The sequence below is a fragment of the Galeopterus variegatus genome, unplaced genomic scaffold (genome assembly GCF_000696425.1).
Source record: "Galeopterus variegatus unplaced genomic scaffold, G_variegatus-3.0.2 Scaffold978, whole genome shotgun sequence".
Lineage (NCBI taxonomy): Eukaryota > Metazoa > Chordata > Mammalia > Dermoptera > Cynocephalidae > Galeopterus > Galeopterus variegatus.
The window spans coordinates 211,313-233,938 of record NW_007727089.1 but is presented as its reverse complement, the minus strand read 5'-3'; the positions used below and the strand labels follow the sequence as shown (position 1 = coordinate 233,938).

The 22,626-nt window shown below is 41.7% G+C and overlaps 1 protein-coding gene across 1 annotated transcript in view; it reads left to right on the top strand.

The window, feature by feature from the left end:
- The window catches only part of NCAPG2 (non-SMC condensin II complex, subunit G2), a 61,015-nt gene that overhangs the window by 1,137 nt on the left and 37,252 nt on the right, over positions 1 to 22,626 (top strand). Inside the window, exons 2-13 of the mRNA XM_008573970.1 lie at positions 335 to 493; positions 1,766 to 1,882; positions 6,190 to 6,378; positions 6,990 to 7,104; positions 8,773 to 8,927; positions 11,134 to 11,268; positions 13,823 to 13,917; positions 14,640 to 14,709; positions 16,861 to 16,947; positions 19,758 to 19,853; positions 20,510 to 20,635; positions 21,895 to 22,074. Coding sequence (XP_008572192.1) covers positions 1,805 to 1,882; positions 6,190 to 6,378; positions 6,990 to 7,104; positions 8,773 to 8,927; positions 11,134 to 11,268; positions 13,823 to 13,917; positions 14,640 to 14,709; positions 16,861 to 16,947; positions 19,758 to 19,853; positions 20,510 to 20,635; positions 21,895 to 22,074 — 1,326 coding nt within the window. The 5' untranslated portion in view covers positions 335 to 493; positions 1,766 to 1,804. The remainder of the gene's footprint in view (positions 1 to 334; positions 494 to 1,765; positions 1,883 to 6,189; positions 6,379 to 6,989; positions 7,105 to 8,772; positions 8,928 to 11,133; positions 11,269 to 13,822; positions 13,918 to 14,639; positions 14,710 to 16,860; positions 16,948 to 19,757; positions 19,854 to 20,509; positions 20,636 to 21,894; positions 22,075 to 22,626) is intronic.

The following is a 22,626-nucleotide window of genomic DNA, read 5'->3' as shown; positions in this document are numbered from 1 at the left end:
GGCGGGCGGGCCGCGGGGGGGATCCGGCCCCTCAGCCCTCATGCGTGGGCCGCGACCCTCGGCACTGCCGGCCGGCCGGCGGCTTCTTTGAGGGGACCCGGCGCTGCGGGCGACCCCGCCTCGAGGAGAAGCCCGAGCCCGGGGACAGGCCTCGGAGAGGAGCCCCCGAGCCCCGGACCCGGGGAGTGACCTCGGAGACGCCAATCCCTGGGCCCTGTGCCTGGTTTGGTGCCCCTGATGCTGTCTGTAAGGAGGGAGATTGGGCGCACTGTGGGAACTCAGGCAGTGAGGAGGCAACAGGCATTTCTCCGTTCTAATGATCGTCTTCATTCAGGACCAGACCTGTGTGAAGAGCATCCCGACGCCGGGACGGATGACCGGGTGGTGAGATGACCCCTCACCTTGGAAGTAGCGTTCTGACCGGACGGGGACGTCCTGTGCACAAATAGCACAAGAGACATAAGGTGTTGCCGCTTTGAGAGACAGACTGAGTGTAAGTTGAAAAATTCTCCTTTAGAAAATTACAGTCGCTGATATAAGAGAAAATGAGGAGTGTTCCGATGAGTGTGGCCGCCTGGCAGGGGTGGACTGCTAGGTGTGGCACTAGGATGCCAAAGGGGTGCGCTGGTCAGTGGAGCAGACGAGGAAAGGAACCAGGAGTACGAAGAAGGGGGAGGGTCCGCAGACTTGCTAGTTGAGGATGTAGGATGTGCTTGTCGCACCTTATTGGAATGTGGTTTATTTTTCTAAAATCATTAATTGGTACTGGCCGTTATCTTTCGTCATGTTTGTTGCTGGCCGCCTCCCCCACTTTTTTGGTCAGTAGAAAGTTACAGTTCATAGGTCAGCCACGGACGAGGAACGAGGTGGCCATCCATGCCTCAGTGTTCCTGATATGGGAGCCATTCAGCTGAGGCTCCTTTTTACTTCTCTTGGTAGATCAAGGATTATGTATTTAAGATGACTCCCTGTCTCCGTAAGTACTGCCATCGGTACCAGTAATCTTCATATTGCTGTATTTATATCAGTGCAAGTGGTTTTTATTTATTTTAAAGTGAGGGGGTTCTACTGTAAATGTGGTCCATCATTTGCTATAACTTCATCTTTAGGTGGATGGATGTCTTTGAAATCAGGCACCACTAGCACCAGCTGGTGTGAATGTAAAATAGGGTTTCCTGGGGAGATGCAGCAGGCAGGAGGTGGTAGTCCTCTGAGTTCTCATTACTGTGCAGGGCTGGGGAGGCGGGTGCTGTGGTTGGGCTTGCCCAGTGCACAGTCTAACAAGCTCCCAGGTGGCCCCAAGGCCACTGTTCTCCATTTCACTTTGAACAACAAGAAGACGCTAAGTGGGGTTTTCTTGTTGGAGGAATGGCGCTTTAGAATTTAGCAGCTGGGATCAGTCTGTTCTTGTATGGAACTAACTCAGCTCTGCTTGAGCCAGCATCTTGCTGAGGTACTGAAAAGGGAGAGAAGGTAAGCTTCCTGGAGCCATTTGCATCTCTCTTTCCTTAGTTGGTAACTTCATTAACAATTGGTAATAACATATTATTGATGTTATGTTGATAGTATCCTCAGTAAAGAACATAAGTAAATTATTTTTCATGTATTATAATTTATTTCACGTTAAAATATTGTTAGGAACTGTCTGCCATAGGTGGTACAGGAATTTTCTTGCAGTTCTTGGTTGTTAATACCAAGAAAAGGTTTTTGGAGGAAAAGATTTATTTGCAAATGTAAGTTCCAGTATGATTGTGTTTTCCACTAGGATTACAAAATAAATGCCATTTGAACAGTTTCATCTGTCATGGAAAAACGTGAGACATTTGTACAAGCTGTGTCTAAGGAGCTGGTTGAAGATTTTTTGCAGTTTGTTGAACTTGATGTAAGTTTTATGTTTTAGTTTTATTGTGATCTTGCTTTTAATATAAAATAGTGTTCTAAGGTCATTATGTTTCCAAATGAAATATAGTTATCACAATGAATCCTTAGGGAAAAATGTTTATTTACAAACATAAAACAAAGCTCTTTATACTCAAATAGACCTGCTGATGGGCTCAGCTCAGATGTAAAAGATAAACAGAAGTTCACCAGTCACAGGGGCTTACTGTGGGAATGACCGTCTAACCGAGGGGCTTACTCTGAAGACTAGAGAAGGCATGTTGCGTTTGCACTTGAGGCTCAGCAGGCTAACGTGTATACATGTCAGGTGAGGAAGGCAGGGGTTGGGACTGGAGCTAGACGTCATTAGGTCTCTACCATTTGTCCTGAGGGCAGTGGGGGCTTTATCCCAGGAGTGGCCTGAATGCAAGGGAGGAAGAGAATGAGAGAGAAGGAGAGAACCAAAAAAGGAGAGAAAGAGATAAAGAGGGGCAAAAGAGATAAAGCGAGAAAAACAAGGTTTGTCTGTTAGAAATCTTCCTCTGGCTACATGTGAAGAGTATGTTGAAGGACCCAACACAAGTAGCCAGAGAGTGGTTGAGAGGCTTTGCCCTTCACAGTGATGACTGAATCGGGGAAGGGGCATGGGAAGCCACTGGGGTAATAGCCCTGTTTGACTGGCTGGAGGTGGTGGGACAGGGCTGGGGAGGATGCTAAACTTCTGACTTGGTAGTGCCACTCAGAGGCTGATGGATGTAGGCAGAGGGGGTCTGTGGTGTGGATAACCACCAAGTGGGGCACACAAGGGAGGTGTCCTGCAGGCAGATGGACAGGCATGACTGAAGACCAGGGGAGAGGCTGGCACTTAGGTCATGGAAACACGTGGATCATCTGTGTGGTGTAACAAAGAGAGAAGCCTAGGACAGGATCCCGAGCAACCCCAACATTCAAGGCTCTGACTCCAAAATACTTACGACTTTGGGTGGGAAAGCCATAGCTTACTCACCTCACCTGTACTGATGATGTGGTGAAAACAGAAGTAGTGACAACAAGGATTGCAGAGGAACCTAAAATGAATCTGTTGCTAGTAAAGTTTATGAAATTATTTTTCTTTACAAGAGAAATGAACTTATAACATAATTTTGTATTATAAAATGGTATCCCATAAACTTAAAAAATAATCAGTACAAACAGGCAGCACATAGAAGTGTTTATAGAGCAAATTATTTAGATATTAAATGTCTGCTTTAGCAGTAGGAGTGTATGTAATTTGTATTACAAGTGCAATACATACATATTTTGAAGTCTAAAAGACTTGTTGCAAACTACGTACCATAATGTTAACTACTATCACGGCAAACTAAATTGATGATAAAGCAAAGTTAATAATAATTTAAAGTCAGAAGGCAAAAGTAACAACTCAGGATCATGCTGGCGGCTCCCGATGACAGGGTCTTTCTGAGGTGTGTTCAGGCCAGCTGCCCCCATTGTGCTGTGGCGCCCTTGTGGTGTTGCTTGGCAGCCAGCTGACATCGCAGTGGAATACTGAGTTAGTCCTTGTACTAATGAGGCACTGATTCTAGTTTATCAATGGCAACTTAATTAACACATAATAATGCAGTTTAGTACCTAGTTACCACGTAACTCTTAGTTAAACATAAAAATGGAGATATATAAGATCATGCACTGCTTGGTTTCATAAGGTTGAATGACATGAAATGCCATTTTGTGTAATGGCAGTTTCACATAGTTTAACATGGTAAGAACTAACAAAAAGACTTATTTTAAGTCAGTTTGAAGCCTATTAGGTCAACCTCCCCAAATACAATTAGTCCTGCTATAATCCAACATATACATCGCTAATGGTCAACACATTCTGCAAAGTCGTGATAAATGCCAGAGATATTGGGGGAAAATGTTGTTATGGGCATGACAAAAAATTTCACGCTCCCATGGTTCCCTGCCTATGCTGTGTGCGAGAGGAACAGGACAAGGGAGAGAGAGAACAGAGAAGAAGACAAACTAGACTGAAGGGAGCAGGGAGCATTAGAGAGAGTGTGGGATGCAGCTTGCGGGGGTGAGGCTGGGGGTCATAGCAAGTGGGGGCTCAACATGTGGCCCTGTGTCTGTGCTGTGATCCTGGTGGCTCTGCTCAGCGGGGAGCAATTCACTGCATTCCCCCAGTGTTTCTTGCCTGTAAAACCTCACATAAGCAAAAGAGAATTTCTCCTTTGGTCACATTGTTCTCTGATGTGCTGACAGCACTGGAACAAATTTGTGACTCCAAACCAGCGTTATAGAGCAGAGCTGACCTGTGCCCTTGTCCTCCTTAGAGAGTGAGTGTCAGGGAGGGACAGCACTGGGGAGGATTCAGTCCTTGAGTGCAGTCTGCATGCCAGGCTCTGGGAGGTGGAGATACGGATACGGTGCACACAAAGCACGTTTCTGCCCAACTGGAGTTCATGTTCTAGTGGAGGAAGACAAAATGACATGCATTTAGATGAGGCTACTGGGTCTTGTGGACCTTGGCAAGAACAGTCAGTGGAGCTGTGAGGAGGAGGTCGGGTCAGGAGGAGGGAGATGTGGCCTAGCCAGGTCCTGCAGGAGTGCCCATGAGGTAGGAGGTGAGCTAGGAAAGGGGGTGTCACAAGTGTAGAGGTGTTGATGGGTCACTTAGTGAGGATTGAGAAGCGGCTACTGGGTGGGGCTTGGAGCATGCATGTGCCCCAAGGGAGGCTGGCAGCTTCCCCAGTGGAGCGGGAGGAAGGTCCCCTACTTGCGGCAGGTGTTGAGAGAATTCTTGTTCAGTGGCTTCCATATCCTCCCACTCTCCCTCCCTTCTCTTTCTTTCTTTCCTATTGAAATAACTGTAAAGTTAAAGAAAAGTTGCAAGAAGAATACAGAGGCGTCCTGAACACCGTACGCTCAGATTTGCCAGTTTCTACCACTTGACACATTTTCTTTGTCATTCTTTGTCTTTACATATTTTGGGGAATGATTTGAGAGTCAGCTGCAGGCATTGTGTCTCTTTATCCCCAAATATTTCAGTGTGTATTTTTCTAAAACAAGGATGTTCTCTTATATAGCCACATTAAAATCCTCAAAATCAGGAAATTTAACATTGCAGATAATACTGTTTGTTATCTGCATTACAAATTCACATTTCTACAGTTGTCCCAATAATGTCCTTTCAGCAGTGTGTTTTCCTGGTCCAGGATCCAACTGGTATCATACATTGCATTTAGCAGTCATGTCTTGTTAACTTTCTTTAATCGAGAAGAGCTTCTCCACCTTACTGTATTTTTCATGACACTGGCAGTTTTGAAGAGTGTAGGCAGCTATTTTGAGACATAGGCTTCATTTTGCATGTGTTTGTTGATCTGATTGCATTCAGTGTTATGTTTGGCAGGAACTACATACACTTTAAGTCCTTCTTAGTACAGCGCTGTCAGGAGGCACATGGTGTTAGTGCATCCCAGTACTGGTCATCCAGGTGGGCTGGGTGTCCACCAGGTCTCTCCTCTGGGAGCCTGCTGTGTTCCCCTGTAACATCCATTGATGATTCTTGCCTGAGTCCGTTATTACTATGATGGCTATAAAATTCTGATTTTCTACCCTATATCCTTTCTATATTTATTTGTTGGTATTCTATAGCTATTAATTAATAGTGCTATTAATTAATGATTTGTTATTTATTATTGGTTTGGTGTCATTGATTCCTGTGTTATCCAGTGAGTTATAATCCATTATTGTCACTATTTTTGTGCTCAGATTGTCCCAGATTTGGCTAGAGGGAGCCCCTTTAACTGGGTTCTGTACGCTTTTGATAGTGGCCTCTGTATTCTATTAGAGAGTAGGTGAGTGAGAGGAAGGGGTTTAGAGGATTGCTAGAAGGATCTGAAGTTGTCTCATTGGCTGACGGGAGAGGTGATGTCTGGGGATGACTAGAGGGTGGTGTGGAGGGTCCTTGTGGGGCCAGACACCAGAACTGAAAGTGGCTATGTGATTATTGCTGTTATTTTTATTTAACTCTAGCATGTTTTTGTAACTAATTCTAGGCCTGCAGAGGAGGACATTTGGGTTGGTTTTAGGGAGGGTTTTGCTAAGTGGATGAAATATTAAACTCCAAAGATTAGGATACCAGGGAAGAATAGGGTGGAGAAAGAATTTGCTACTTTCTGTCTAATCATTGTACCTATTCCCTTTTAGGAATGGATTTCGAAAACTGCAACTAAGCTTTTGGTGCTATTATGAAAAGGATAGAACTAATTTTTTGTACTTGAAATGTGACACTTGCTATTTGTTTTACAGAAAGATGCCTCTGACCCTTTCAGCCTAAATGAATTACTAGATGAATTATCAAGGAAGCAGAAAGAAGAATTATGGCAAAGGCTAAAGAATTTATTAACAGATTTGTTGTTAGAAAGCCCAGTGGATGCGTGGCAGACAGTAGAAGTCCAGGGTGAAGATAATATGGAAACAGAGCATGGTTCAAAAATGGTAGTATTAGTCTTTCAAAAATAAAAATTTTTCCCCTTTTCTTTGTTAAAAATAATTGTTTATTGTGTAAAATTGAATTTTAAGTTAAGAAAAGTTTCATAATTAGAAGTCAAGAACTTTAGAAATCTGTTTTTCATAGTTTTACCCACTTAATTCCACCGTTATTAATCTAGTACTCAATATTGCTGTTTTTTTAGGACAATTGATTCATATTCAACTTTAATTCACTTTATAGAATAAACTAGAAGTGTGGCTGGATTTTTAGAAATTTAGTAACTTTCTTTTCTTTTTTTTTTTTTTTTTTATTCCTTTTTGTCTTTTTTACTGACCGGTAATGGGATTGCAACCCTTGGTGTCGCGCCCGTACCGGGGACTGGCAACGGGATCGCAACCCTCGGTGTTGTGCCCGCACCGCGCTCAGCCAGTGGGCGGGAACCGGTCTCCACATGGGATCCGAACCCTCGGTGGGAGTGCCGCTGCGCTCCCAAGCGGCGCACTCTCCAGTGCGCCACCAGGCCGGCCCAAAATTTAGTAACTTTTAAATTTCTTTTAAAAATTGAATTTTAAGTTGGTGAGTTTATTTCATTCGTGCTTTGATTTTTCACTTATAGAGAAAAAACATGAAAGTAATTCATGCAGTGGCATGTGTGGTTCTTGCTTCTGTACCTATGATAAACGAAAGTGAAAACTATGAAGCCTTACTAGAGTGTGCTGTTATACTAAACGGTAAGTCGACTTTAAGTGGTGTATTTAGAAGTGGGCTGTTGAAATGATAGTTTGTAAAAGAAAGCTGCTGTTTTTATGAGCATTGTTGAATTTAGAAGCAGAAGTGATATAAAAGCATAGCTTTGCGATCAAGCTCTTCTGCTGCATCTAGAAAAGGAGCTCACTCTAAGGACCATCCTGAAGAGCTGGTTTAATTTAAGCCTCATTTTAACTTGTCACGTGGTGAAGATGTTCAGTTCTGAGCAACTAACTGGTGGTGTTTACAGGTTTTCCAGGAAGGTCTTACCTGATTCATAGGACCGAATGTCCTGATTATAAATTTCTCAGCTTGTGATTACTGCCAGATAGTGTCAATTTATCCAAGAGCATGTGGCACTGAATTTTTTCTTCAAATATGTTCTCAACATGGTCTGAGGAGTAATTGTTAACTCCTAGGGGTGTTTTATTATACTAACATTTAAATCGTGGTACTTTTCAAGTTTTAGCTAACTATAAAATTGTAGTTATTAATTTAGGAGGCACACTAGTCTGAATTAATGAGAAGATCTGATTATAAAGTATTCTGTAGTTATAAAAGATGTAAAAGTAGTTTTATGTAATGATTTTTAATGAAAATCTCCAAGTATCCTCATCCCTCACTGTGTAAGTGTTAGTTTTATGTGACAACTTCTGTCATCAACTTTTTCATTCTCAGCATCACTTGGATTTAGGTATCTGTTTAGTTATGTTGTTTTATTCTGAATTTTTTTTTTTTTTTTGTCTTTTTCGTGACCGGTAAGGGGATCGCAACCCTTGGCCTGGTGTCGCCCGCACCGCGCTCAGCCAGTGAGTGCATCGGCCATCTCTATATAGGATCCGAACCCACGGTGGGAGCGTCGCTGCACTCCCAGCGCCGCTGCGCTCCCAGCGCCGCACTCTCCCGAGTGCGCCATGGGGTTGGCCCTATTCTGAATTATTGAATTGAAATACAGCATCTTATTAAAAAGTCACCCCTAATCAGAATAAAAATAGCTTCCAAATGCTTTGTGAATTTTACTACCAGTTTATTTGCACAGTCCCCAAATAATTGTTTGGTAAAATGATTAGTGCTGACACTGTAGTTGATACCAACTTTCCAGCTAATTCAGGAATTTTACATTAGTATAATGGCTTCACGTATCTGTAGATTATAATTATGAGCACATTAGTATTATTAATTATTGAGCTTTTCTGTTAATAAAAGCACTGCAATGTTTGTATTCATTACAATAGTTGCGTTTATTATTTTCCACCTCCAAGCCACAATTCGAGGTCAGCATGTTGAGGGGTAATGGTAGCAGGTTAGTGGTTGGCCGACCTGCCTTGGCTCTGATGCTGACAGAGTTGCTATGGGATTCGCCATGCTTACATTTTGACAGCTTCAGTATCTGCCTCTAAAATTAGGGGTTTGGGCAATATGATCTCTCTGAGGCTTTTAGTTCTGAAGTTCTCTGTTGTGTTCGGTCTGTTTTTATGACAGTAGTCAAATAAATTTTTAATTACCATCATTTGCATTCTATAAATATATATAAATCTTTAGCAAGTTAAGCAAAGCTTTATAATATAAAAAGTCATAATACTCTAAACTATTGGATCTGAACTCATAAGAATTTGCTTTACTAACTGAAAAATTACTGTTGTCTATTTTAGGTATTTTATATGCATTACCTGAATCTGAACGAAAACTACAGAGTTCCATTCAGGATTTGTGTGTTACGTGGTGGGAGAAAGGCCTGCCTGCCAAAGAAGATATGGGAAAGACTGCTTTTATCATGTTATTAAGGAAGAGTCTTGAGACTAAAACAGTATGTTTACTTTCTTCAGTACATACTTTACCTAAAAAAGAATTGGGTTTGGCTGTGAGGGGTAGCTTCACTGGTTAGAGGATATTTTTTTTTTTTAAAGATGACCGGTAAGGGGATCTTAACCCTTGACTTGGTGGTGTCAAGCACCACACTCAGCCAGTGAGCTAACCGGCCATCCCTATATAGGGATCCGAACCTGTAGCTTTGGTGTTATCAGCACCACACTTTCCCGAGTGAGCCACGGGCTGGCCCCTAGAGGATATTTTTAAAACTAAGATGTTCAGAGGTAAAGGGTGGGTGCGATGGCTCCACAGTGCCATCGAATGCCAGGCTTTATCCTCCGTCCTCCTCAGCGTGTGGTTTCTGTCTTCCTTCTTGTCACCTCATGGTCACCAGGAGGCGGCTCCACTTCCACCTTTTTGTCCGAGTTCCAGGCAGGAGGAGAAAACTGGGAGGAGGAAAGGCCAAACCTTCTCAAATTCTTAAATTCTCATGTCCATGCCATTTCTGTCTGCTGGAAAATGGCATTTGTAAAGCGATACGTTGCCAGCCTTAACAGAATCAGGGATCTTTTCAGTAGCAAAGAAGGCGTGAGCCTTCCTTGTCTGTGTGGTCCTCTGAGAGGCAGGCTTACTCTGTGCCAGGACCTGGCAGGAGTGGGCACAGAGTGCTTCATACCACGATGCAGGTGTAATCTTGTGTATTAGTCCATTTGTGTTGCTATAACACAGAATTACCTGAGACTGGGTAATTTATAAAGAACAGAGGTTTATTTGGCTCATGATTCTAGGACAGCTGCATCTGGTACGGGCTTCAGTCTGCTTCTACTCATGGTGGAAAGTGGTAGGCAGCCAGCGGGTACAAGCAGATCACATGGCGAGAGGAAGCAAGAGAGAGAGAGAGGAGGTGCCAGGGTCCTATAAACAACCAGCTCTTGCAGGAACTAATAGAGTGAGAACTCACTCATTACTCCCCCCGTCTCAGGGAGGAGCATTAATCCATTCATGAGGGATTTGCCCCCATGACCCAAACAGCTTCCAGCAGTGCCACACTGGGGATCAAATTTCCACGTGAATTTTGGAGGGGACAACACATCCAAACTCCATCATCTTAAATCAGTATTGGGATTGTTTCACACTGCAGCACAGTCCTAAGGACGTTGTGGCTGGGCCAAGTGAGAGCATGTTTGAGGGTTGGATTTAGCTTGGGTTATTTCTCTTACTGTAGTGTTTGGTATACAGTTCAGAAATGTAGAAGAACAGTTTTTTTACCTGATCAAAGCAATAACAGATACTTATGTTCATCTTAGAAAGTTGGGTAAGTGAAAATACAAGTCACCTGTTATCCCAGTACCCAAGGTGATCATTTTTATTTTAGGAATATCAAGGATATTTTTTTCTTTTTGACACCTCCCCACCCTCATCTCTGCTTCCTTATGACAGATTCCCTAGTAGTTCAGTGGGTGTGAACGTGAAGCCTCCTGGGACGTACTGCTGATGGCCTTCTAGAAAGCTTGTGCCTGTTCACGTTCCTACCATCAGTGCTTGAGGTTCTATCTGAGTGGACCCTCTCCAAGGAGCAGTCCATTTTATGACAGAAAAGACCTTTTTTGGCTGCACCCTTAGCTAGCTATCTGATTTTCCCTACTGGCCAAGGGAGTGATTGAGAAACCCTTTTTTTGTGTCAGAATTTCTCTTTATGCCATCATTGATTTGTTTTTTTAAAATCCATTTTCCCTTCCAATATTGTTTAGCTTTTAGATCAAGACTTTATTTGTAATGTCTTACTTAATATTCAAAACCTGTGCTGTTCAAAAGCTACGTGAGACTTTAAATTTAATTTAAAGTTTAAAAAAAAAGAAAACTTCGGTTCCTCAGTTGCACTGGTCCCATTTCAGTAGCTCAATGGCCAGTGAGGCTCAACAGCTACTGCCCGGCCAGCACAGTTGCAGGACTTCTGCATTGTTGCAGGGAGTTCTGCTGCGGTGCTGCATTTCTGGTTGTTTTTGCCTATGTTTAAATAAGAATGTTCTCCAGAGCTACAAGAGTCAATTGCAAATTTAAAAATCTGTTTTTACTTGTCACTGTTTCCTACTCTTGGACGGATCATCTAGAATTATCATTATTTTTGATATAAAATATACTTAATTTGACATATGGCCATAGTGTTCATAAAAAAACATAACTTTTTTTAATGTCATTCATAGGGCACAGACATATGTCGGCTTTGGCATATTCATCAAGCTTTATATTGCTTTGATTATGACTTGGAAGAAAGCAGAGAAATTAAAGACATGCTACTTGAATGTTTCATAAATGTTAATTATATCAAGAAAGAAGAGGTAAATAGGTGTTTTTCTTTTGGTGTGTTTGTGAGCTGCTTTTTAGTGGGTGTTTTACCTGACTACGTGTGGTTGCTGTCTGTGCTGCATAGTGCTCTAATGGAAGGGTCAGCTCAGCTGTCAAGAGCTGTGGTCTTGACTGCACATCATTTTACTGCATGGCAGTATTGAAGCAAGCACTTTGGGAGTCCTTGCTTATTTCGTCATTGCATCTGATGGTAACAGGTGGCTGTGTGAGTCCTGGGGGAACTATAATTGCATTTTAAATTAAGAATGATTGAAAATAAGGTTGAGAAAGCACTTCCCTATGGATGAGATCTGGCCCTCTGCCCTAATTCCAACTGTCATCACACAATATTCTCCATTTCTTTTGTCCACCCACCTAGTAAATCCTGACAGCAGCTTCTGGCCTGTTGCTGCACTGGCCGTCCCAGGGCCCACTTCCACACGTGGCTGCTGAGCACTGGAAATAGGGCCAATCTGAACTGAGATGTGCCTTAAGTGTAAAATGCACATGTATTTGAAGACTTAGTGTGAAAAAAAAAGAATGTATAATAGCTTGTTAATAACTTTTATATTTATTATATCCTTAATATAATAAATGATAATATTTTGGGTACGTTGCTTTACATGAAATATGTTATTGAAATTAAGTTAAACTTCCTTTACTTTTATTAATGGGATTACTCGAGAATTAAAAATTACAGAGTGGCTCGGGGCTGAGCCCGTGGCGCACTCGGGAGGGTGCGGCGCTGGGAGCGCGGTAGCGCTCCCGCCACGGGTTCGGATCCTGTATAGGGATGACCGGTGCGCTCACAGCACTCACTGGCTGAGTGCGGTGCGGCCTGTCTCAAAAAGGACAAAAAAAAAAAAATTACAGAGTGGCTCATGTAGTTCTTCTGTGTTAGGATCTTCCATAGTCATTCATTGAGCATCACCTGCGTGCCTGTGCTGGGGGCGTAAAGGAGACTATAAGGCAGCCTTTGGTGTGCACAGTCTGGCATGCATATCTTTGAGGGGAAAGGAGGAAGAGGTGTCTCAGTTCTGAGGCACTGACTGGAATGAGCGTTTGCTCGCAGTCTCACAGCCAGTCAGTGGTAGACACAGGATTCTGCAGCCTGCGAGCCTAAAGGGCCGCATGTGATTAGGACCAACTGAGGCCTTCAGTGCCCGGGGTCAGAGAGGTCCAAATCCCTGTTCGCTCCCTTAACAGCTGGTGACCTGAATTCAGACAACTTTAAGAATCAGTGTTTTCTTCTGTAAAATAGGAACGACAGTTGCTCTTTCACAAGGTTCCTGTGAGGAGTACATGTAAACCGCTAGCACAGCTGCTGTGGGGTGGGTCATTCAGGGAGAAGGGCTGCTCGGCCTGCTCCGTGGTTGCTCTTAGCAACGCCATGGTGGTTGGAATCGATGCTGGATACACGCCTGGGCCCAAACATCTCCAGGTTGTTATGAAATTTGGGGAGAGTAAAGAAGTTAATAATGAATCCAGACAAATGCACTTTATTTATTTATATTGATTATTCAGAAGCAGCTGATGAACTGCACTTGTTTAACATATGTGTGTGAGTGTATAATATAGATATAAGTATATGTGTTAAACCCTTTCCCTTTTTTTTAAATCGATGTGCTCCTTTGAATTTAAAATATTTAAAGTTAGTTTCCTAATTAATGGTTAATCTGATCAGGTCAATTTCCAGCCATTCTGGTAGACCACAAACATCTTGTACTTTACTGGTATGTTATTTCCAGCAAATGCTTTTGTGTTTTTAACTGTCCTGTTGCAAGCATGTCCCTCAAATGTGAATGAGCACATTGCGTTTCTGCAGGATTCCCGAGGTGGCGCCCTCAGAGGTGGTGCCCTCATAAGCAATGAAGAGAGAATGGTGCCGTTCAGTGGGACTCTTGTTGGTAGATGTATTTTATCCATCTGTAGAGTGTAAATATTCATTCTTTTTAGGTCTGTATGTATAATCTAGCTCATGCATATAAATTAACATGACATGATATGTTTATGCCAGTTATGGCTTTAAGACTATATGGATTTGAAAATTCTGGCTTGGCAAAAACTTGGTCTCTTAACTATATGAGTCCTTAGTTTTCTCATTTATAAAAGGTGAACTGAATTAATACTCAATTCCATTCCCACCCCCAAATGCTAGATTTCAAGCATTCTTTGATTTTAGGTTATGCAGCCATCTATGACAGAACCAGAGGGGAACATTTATGGGCCCAGGGTAAATGTCTGTGTGTCCGTCTCTGTAACCCTGTGGTCCATGGGGACGGACGTGTGCTCCCAGGAGCGGCTGCTTAACCCTTGAGGGGAGGAGGCTGCTGTGGCCTCTATAGACAGGAGCTCTGCCTCAGGCACTTTCCCCAGCTAAACTTCAGTACCTGTGTTCTAAGTTGTAATTATGTATACTTCCTTTTTAGAAATAGCTAACTTTAACATTATCAAACATCTGGAGAATTGTTTGGTTGTTTGTTATGGGGAACTTTTTATTTGATTGCGATTTTAACATTATGTCTTTTTTTAAAAAATAATTTAAAGGGAAGAAGATTTCTTAGTTCTCTCTTCAATTGGAATATAGACTTTATTAAAATGATCCATGGGACCATTAAAAACCAGTTACAGGGATTACAAAAGTAAGTATTAAAGATAATTAAAATTTTGTGCTGTCTTAGTCTGATTTTGAAAGATTCTTTTTGACATACTTTTAAAAGTTATATTAATATATTGGAAGCCTTAGAAATTATTTATTATATACTGTTGTATCACTGGATAGTTTTTCTCCTATAGGAAACCATTCTTTTTCAGTAATGACCATTGAAATTAAGATTTTAATTAGTGATAGTTCTTTAGTCAGATTATTTGCCAGTTAAATCCTAGCCTCACTTGTGGTAGAGCCCCTGCCACTGGCACTTCTGTTAGCATTTTGAATGTAGCATATAGTGCATGGTGTGGTTGAGTGGAGAGAACCCTGCAGCATGAGGTGCCAGAAGGAAATGTTCTGTTCCTGCCTCTGCAACCTCTTCATGTGATAGTTGTCAGAGCTGTCATGACGAATGCTCACTGTTAGCCAGGTAGAGGGCTAACTGCTAAATTTGCTCCAGTGCTGAGTACTTAGTCTGCATTCTAAAACCTCACCCTCGTTACTCTCTTATGATGAGGTGGGCTTTCCTTGTCACTTCAGTCTCCCTTCCTCCACTTCCTGCTGCAGGTAGATAATGTGTCTCTGCAGATGCCTGCGAAGAATTAGTCTAAATTTCCTCCTCCCTAGGGTAGAGAGTAACTGAAATGATATGTGTTAAAAGTATAACTATTTAAACTTGCACTAAAAATATTTTGATTTTTTTTTTAAAAATAGATCTTTGATGGTACACATTGCAGAAATTTATTTCAGAGCTTGGAAGAAGGCTTCAGGGATAATATTAGAGGTATTTTCATCTTATTAAACATTAACACTTTTTTTACTGTATTCTAGTTACTAAATAAGTAGTCAAGGAAGGGCTACGCCTAAAACCTGTGTGTGCGCACTCTGCCAAAATAAAGCCAGTGGTGAAAAATCTATGAGGTAGAAATGCTGGACAGTCTTCGTTCTCCTTTATATTCATCTACACGCTTAACGTGCAGCCTCTGTAAGTGTAAGAAACAAACCAGATTTCAAAGACTTAGTATGCAAAAAGAAGAATATAAAATATCTCAAACATGTTTTCTTTCCCTCTGAGAGTAAAACATTTACTCTGAGTCAGAAGGGGGTCTCTTGCAATCCTGTCTTCCATTGCAGCTCTTTCCTCTCTGGAGAGCAGGCTGTGCACAGGGATGGAGTCTCCCTGACACGTGGAGTTTATCTCTTCTGCCCAAATTATGCTTGGTTTGTTGTTGCCGGAACTTATCATTGACTCTGACTTGTAGAAGACACAAACTATCTGTTATATTCCCCTGTGGACAGCTTTTAGAATAGTTTGACAGTGTGTAGTTTTTGTGGGGAAAAGGGCAAAACCAGGACATTGTTAATGCATTTGTGTGTGTGTGTGTGTGTGTTTTACTACTGCATAAAACCTGTTCTTAGGAAGGAATATTTGTCTTTAGTGTGTTTTTTCTCCCTTTTCTCCAATAGTGGTTTAAAAAATAGGAGTTTGTACTTAATTATTTGACTAGATCTGTACAAAATTAGTATCAACAAAGTGAACGTCTCAGTCTCTCTCCCTCTACTTCCTCCCTCCCTCCCTTTAAGTTTTTAAAGCAAATTCCAGAGATGACATTTTATTTCTGCATGCTTCAGTATGCATCTTGTAAAAATGTGTCTATGTAATGCCATTATTATATCCAAAATATTAACAATAAATCCTTGGTATTTTAAAAAATAACCACGCCATATTTAAATTTTTTCTACTGGTCTCAAAATGTCTTTTTATGGCTTTTTTTGTGTGTGTGTGTGTGGTTGGCTGGTACAGGGATTGAACACTAGACCTTGGTTTTAGCAGCACCACTCTCTAACCAGTTGAGGTAATGGGCCAGTCCCTTCTTACGGTTTTTTTGAATCAGGATCCAACAAATTAACCGACACGGCATTTGCTTGTTACATCATGTAAATGACTGATTCTAGAGTGTTCCTCCCTCCTTCCCTTCTTTTTTTTTAAACCTGCGCCATTGACATGTTGAAGAAACCAAATCCATTGTCCTATAGAATGTCCATATTCTGGTAGTCAGCTCTCAAGGGTTAGATTCAACTTTTATGGCACAGATAACTTCCCAGATAGTGCTGTTTGTCTTGTATTTTGTCACAAGTCTGGCAATTTGTGGTTGCTCCACATTAAGTGATGCTAAGATTTATCAGTGATGTCAGGTGAAGGAAATATTTTTAAAGATAATAGAGAAGAGGTTAATATTAATAGCAAGGTGTTCTTACTCATGTCTTCCCCTAAACCCTTGGAAATCCTGGGTGTGGGGGGCTCAGAGTATGGAGTGACAGACCGCATGGTCCACTGGGGTGTTTGGCTGGTCTTGGAGGCTTGGCCTTTCCTCAGTCTCCATGCTGAGGGCCTTTGTGTGCTGGGCTGGTGGGGAGCCTCCCACACGTCCCTGGTCCAGCCCTTCTCCGTGGCAGCCCAAAAGGTCTTGGTTCAGTCAGTTTGGAATCATAGCCTTCACTGTAGAGGCAGTTTGTTTCATTTCTGGGAAGGCTCCTGTACAGATGCAGTCTTCCAAAGGTTGCCCAGCTTGGCGCTGACTCGGGAGAGGGGCCCCAGGCCAGGGTCGCACCTACCACCCCATCTCTGACCTTGGTCCGATTTGAACCAGCTTCAAGTGCTAGGCAGAACTCACCTCAGCACATGGTGCCGCACCACATGGCACGGATTTCCTGTTTCATCCAGTGAGATAGAGGAGCTCAGCGTTCTCCTTGGTATATGGAAACTAAAGGAATTCAGGGGGTATGGATTTAAAATATGAAAGCTCTGGTGAAAGGACCCAGGTTTTTCCTCATGAGGTACAGGTGAGTAGATCAGACTCTGAGCAAATGCTGCACTGCCTGTCGTACCATCTGGGCTCACACAGTGAGCGCCATGTGTCCCTTTCTTTTTCAGACCATCGAGAATGGGTGCATCCAGGACTTCATGTTCCACGGGATCCACCTTCCCAGGAGGTCTCCAGTGCATTCCAAAGTGCGGGAGGTGAGCCACACTTCCATCATGTTGGGTGTGAGCAGGTTGTTTCAGAAATAGTGTTTCATCTTTGTTGTTTTTGGTTAAAAATTAAGCTTACACGGGCACCAATTAGAGGGATTTCTCAGAATCTCGATATTTGGTACCTGGTAGTTTTATTCCTGCCACCAAAGTTTTACTGAGAAAAGCAAATGTATATTATTGTTAAGACAGTTGGAATTTTATTTAGCAGCATTAAACTAAATTCTTTGACATAAAAATTTCTAGCATCATCACTCTTTAACTGCCACTATGACCATTTTCAAAGACCTTAGAGAGGATATTTGAGATTATTTTCATTACTTACTTTTACATGTTAAATTCCCATTTTGGTGTTCTGCAAACCAAATGCTATGTTTTAGTAGTTTCTCTTGGAAAGATATTTTGTTTTTGAAAGGTAATCTCAGAATTTAGATACGAATTTTATCCTCTTTATATTTGTAAGTGGTCTGACTAAATAAGGCTCTATTGTCAGTGTTGTCATTACACTGATAGGTGTTTGATCATAATGATCTTGGCAGGAGGAATTGGAAAATCTGGTCTGTTGTGTTTGGTTAAATTAAGCAGATGCTGTTGATGAGTCTTCTAATCCAGGGGGACGCCTTGCTTGTTTGCTGCTAGTTTGAGCAGCCATGTGTCAAGAAGCCAAGTGAACAAAGACTGCCCCTTGTTTGCTTTCTTGTACAATGAAATTACTGTTATCTGTAGAATGTAAATATACTGATTATATTAATTTTGAATCGATAAGAAAACATTTGTTTACATTACTGATGATTTCGTTTGAGTTACCCAAGGATAAGGAACCCACAATTTATCTAGACCAGTGAGTTTTCCAGAGGGTTTAAAAATTGTGATTTCATATATTTATGATAAATATATGTAGTGAATCTACTCCCTCCTGATCCCAGGGTGGCTTTATTAAGTTTTAGGTCAGTTTGGGTCATTTATTGTACATACATGATTTGGCGTTTCAAAACTGCACAAAAAGTTTGATGTAGTTGCTTCACTCTTGGTACCAAATAACTGATGACTTTTTTTTCATACCTTTTTTTCTGCCATGGTAGTCTGAGTGATTAATTAAGATATTATAAGTATTGGTATCACCATTTGGTAAATTTATGGAAAAAATGCTTAAAAATAATTAAAAGGAAGAATATTAGATTTCACTTTTCAAGAGAAATGTATTATTAAACTCCAAGTAATTGTTTTTACCACAAGTATACCACATTATACTTCTTCCTCACATCATTATTATGTGACAAATGTCATATTTATTTGATAAATCATTTTATTGATATGTTGAAAAAAGTTTCAGGAAGTGCTTCAGACATCACTTGAAAGTAAAAATCCCCATATTGGGCTGGCCAGTTAGCTCAGCTGGTTAGAGCACCACCTTGTAACACCAAGGTCAAGGACTGGAATCCCTATACTAGCCAGCAAAAACAAAAACAAACAAACAAACAAATCCCCATATTGATGAAAATCCTCTAGAATTAGATAATAGTGATGGTTGCACAACTCTTAATATACTAAAAACCACTGAATTGTACATTTTAAAACAACGAATTTTATGACATGTGAATTATATCTCAATAAAGCTGTTTCAAAAAATCTTTCTGTGAAGTGAGATACCATAGACTGACAATATTGTACTTGATAATGTCACTTATCACCATCAATAAAAACTCCTAGATAAAGAACTAACAATCAGAAAAAATAATCTCCATTATTATACAGAAAAAACTGTAGTTTTTTCAGGGTAAAGTTAATGAAACACTCCCTTAATAGCCTCTAGTCTCTTGTTTTATAACCTGTTTAATTTTTTTATTTTCCATTTTTCACTAATAAAATTCAGCTCTAAGAGTTGTGAATTAAGGAAGTAAGGCAAACTTGATTGTTGGGGATGAGTGTAAAAAGAGTTGCGGGAAGATTGTGACTGGGACAGAAAGGAGTCGAAAGACAACGAGCAGTGGAGGCACAAGAGTGACCTGTTGTCTGATGGTTCACAACATTGTGGGAGGAACTTGATACCTAAATTGAGTCTGCACTGTGTGGGGTCACTAGGTAGCGACATCTGTTTATTGTAGCCTTAAAACAGGAGGGATTCATTGCATGCGGCTAATAAGCAGTAGTTTTAGAGCATTTGGGAACTAGGATTAGGTAGGAACCACTGAGGCAGACTCTTTTACATGCTCCCCTTTTCCATTTTACCCCGAGGATCAGAGGTTTAAATGATTTTTTTTGAGGTTTTGTGTCTCTTGGTAAAATAGTAGAAGCTAGAACCCAGACCATTTTATAATCCAGGTCATTGATCTTTACTTCAGCAGTAGATTTCTTTTTTTTTTTTTTTTCCTTTTTGTCTTTTTTCGTGTCCGGCAATGGATCGCAACCCTCAGTGTCACGCCCGTACCGGACCGGGACCGGCAATGGGATCGCAACCCTCAGTGCTGCACCCGCACCTCGCTCAGCCAGTGAGCGGGAACCGGTCTGTATGTGGGATCCGAACCCTCGGCGGGAGCGCCGCCGCGCTCCCAAGCCGTGCACTGTAGCAGTGCGCCACAGGGCCGGCCCAGCAGTAGATTTCTTTCTCGTGGTTAACCTCGTTCAGCCTGTAGTCATAACCCGTCATTGTTACCCTCATTGAAGAATTGTGACAGTGTGGGTGCTGGTGCTTAGTTTGGTGAGAGAACAACCCCTCTCCCTTTGGTCTTTCCAAATGCTTTTTTTAAAAAACAAAAACGACATGGCTTTCTTTTCTTTTCTTCTTCTTTGGCCCTTAGGTGCTGAGTTACTTTCACCATCAAAAGAGTGTTCGGCAGGGAGTGGAGGAGATGCTTTATAGATTATATAAACCCATCCTTTGGAGAGGATTAAAGGTATACATTTTAAATAGTTTATCTGTATTTACAATGTACTAATTAGGTTTTTGAATTTAACATACTCTACTTTAAAATCATAATAAGGCGGTAAAAATAAGTCTGGAGACTTACATGAAATTTTGGAATGAATTTTTTTTATTAAGAGCATGTTTTGATTCCATTTAGCTGGAAATCTGTATTGGTTTAGTGCTAACTATGCAGTTTTGAAGTATGGTGTTGGGGAAGGAGGCTGGTGCATGCATTGAAACAAGCCTACTGAGGCTGTGGGATCTCTGCAGAGTTGGCAGGCTGTCCTGGCCCTGGTGGCCTCTTGCTGGTGACAGCGCCAGGACCACAGAAGCCCTCCTCATGAGTTTTCTGATGACGACTTAAGTCTTCTCAACACAGGTGACGCTGGTGTCCATGGTCAGTGACATAGGCGAGCTGTGGAGTGAGAAGGCTCATCTTCTCTTTTAGTATCTCAACATTGAACTGAGGGTTTGGCTTAATTTAAGGAAGTCCTTACAAAGTTTGGTCAACTTAGATGTTATAGTTGTCTTTAATTTGTAAATAAGTTTATATTGAGATAATAAAAGTATTGATTTGTGAACACTAGACTTAAGCCTTTGTTTGCCATCTCTTTGGGATTCTGAAATACTCTTTTACTGTTACAGGCCAGAAACTCTGAAGTTCGATCAAATGCTGCATTACTGTTTGTTGAAGCGTTTCCTGTTAGGGATCCCAGCTTTCATGCTATGGAGATGGATAGTGAGATTCAGAAACAGTTTGAGGAACTCTATGTATGTATTTCATTTGGTCATGCTTCTTCTGGCCTTCCGCTCTGTCCTGGCTGGGGCGTTTCCTGCTCGCATGTCAGGACAGCCTGACCACACCTCCCTCTAACTGCTTGTGCTTTGCACCCAGAAGGCACGGTTTCCAGACCTTGACTAGCCTTCAGAGAAGTACCCATCCTCTCCCAGGTGCTTTCTGCTGCAACGCAGACACCTGGTGTCCTTTTTTCTTCTTCTTAGTCACTTTTGGGACATTTAATTATTTATTACCTCGTGGAGTTTTAAACAATTTGTGTGTTCTCATCTCCACAGCGGAGAGGTGGTATCACATGGTGGTGAAAGCATGTGCTCTTGTGCCAGACCCCTGGGTGTGGTTCTACCTCTCTCACTTAATAGCTGTGTAACTTTGGGCTAGTCACTTTACTTCGCTCTATCCTTATCTATAAATGGATTGTGGTATTGCCTACTGTGAAGTGGTTGGGTAGTACAAATGAACAAGCACTGGTTAATGTTTCAAGGTAAGCCTACAAATAACGCCTGTGGCAATTGACTTTTCAAACAAGGTGTTAGGACATTAGGATGCAGAGTTAAGTTGCAACGGGCGTGTAATGAATATCTGTATACTTACCTCATCATACACATACACATACCTGTGCGCACATGCCCCTCCAATGTACAGTCATTAGTGTTTTGCTCTGTGTGCCTTATCCACATATATATTTATCTAAAATTCCTTTTGAGGATCATGGTCAAGTTTGTGGAACAAATGTTGCTGGGCAAGCCAAAACTAGATTTTGGTAGCTTTCAATAAAAAAACTATGAAAACTTTTGCTCTTTTGAACTCAGGTGTTGAAAACTGAGAATCACTTTTTTTTTTTTTTTTTTTTGCCTGAACTTATGTTGGAATACGTTGATGGATATGTGCTGTCAGTCCAGCCACCCCCCTCTTATGGTGCGCTCTGCTGTTTCATTCATTTTTATTAAATGCTGGAGCTGGCGTTTGAGGCCCTGCTGTCACCAAAGCCCTGTACTCACAGACGAGATGTGGCAGATGAAGCACCGCATGTTTCTGCACTCTTTTCTTTAAGTACTCTGCTTTAGAAATGATAACAAATAAATCTGAGATCCAGGAATCTCTGTGTGACCACTGTTTCTGTAACTTGAAATGTCTGTTAAGTCGCAAGTCCCCTGGTTGCTAATGAGTAAAGCAAATATTGATATAATGTGAACTGCTTTAAGGTTTTTAAGCCTTTTTCCTCCTCTTATAGAGTCTTTTAGAAGATCCTCATCCGATGGTCCGTTCCACAGGGATCCTTGGTGTTTGTAAAATAACTTCCAAATACTGGGAAATGATGCCTCCAACCATTCTTATTGATCTCCTGAAGAAAGTAACTGGGGAATTGGCATTTGACACAAGCTCAGCTGATGTTCGTTGTTCTGTCTTTAAGGTAGGATTTTAGAAATTATATTAAAAAAATACAAAAAATGACTACTTGAAATAGTTTTAGTTTTTAGTGTGTGTGGGGGGGTGATGTCTCAGCACTTGAATTTATCCTTTTTTGTCTCTCTGTGCAGTGTCTTAAAGAAATAAGACTTATAGGTAGATTGGTCAAGAGCATGGTCTGTAGCTACAAAGTGCAGTGGTGTGGATTGGGCTGTTGGGGCACTGAGCCTGTGGCCTCGATGTCAGGGGTGCGTGACCTAGTCCAGTGGTTCTCTCTCTCTCTCTCTGGTGGGCATTGGTCCCTGAATACACCCCTGTGATCTCCACCCATATCATCACCCAGCCAACACGTGTGAAGCTCTCGGAGAGTCTCTCGAGGGCCTTTAAGACCAGCTGAGGAGACATGACCTCACCTTCCCACCACTGGGATCTTTAGAACCTTCTATTCCTGTGACCACAGAGCAGGTGCCTTTCTCTTCCTTCATGTGGAAGGCAGACATTTGCAGAGCGGTCTTTGGCCTTCCTCCCCCTCCTCCCCCTCTGCCTCCCCCCCTCC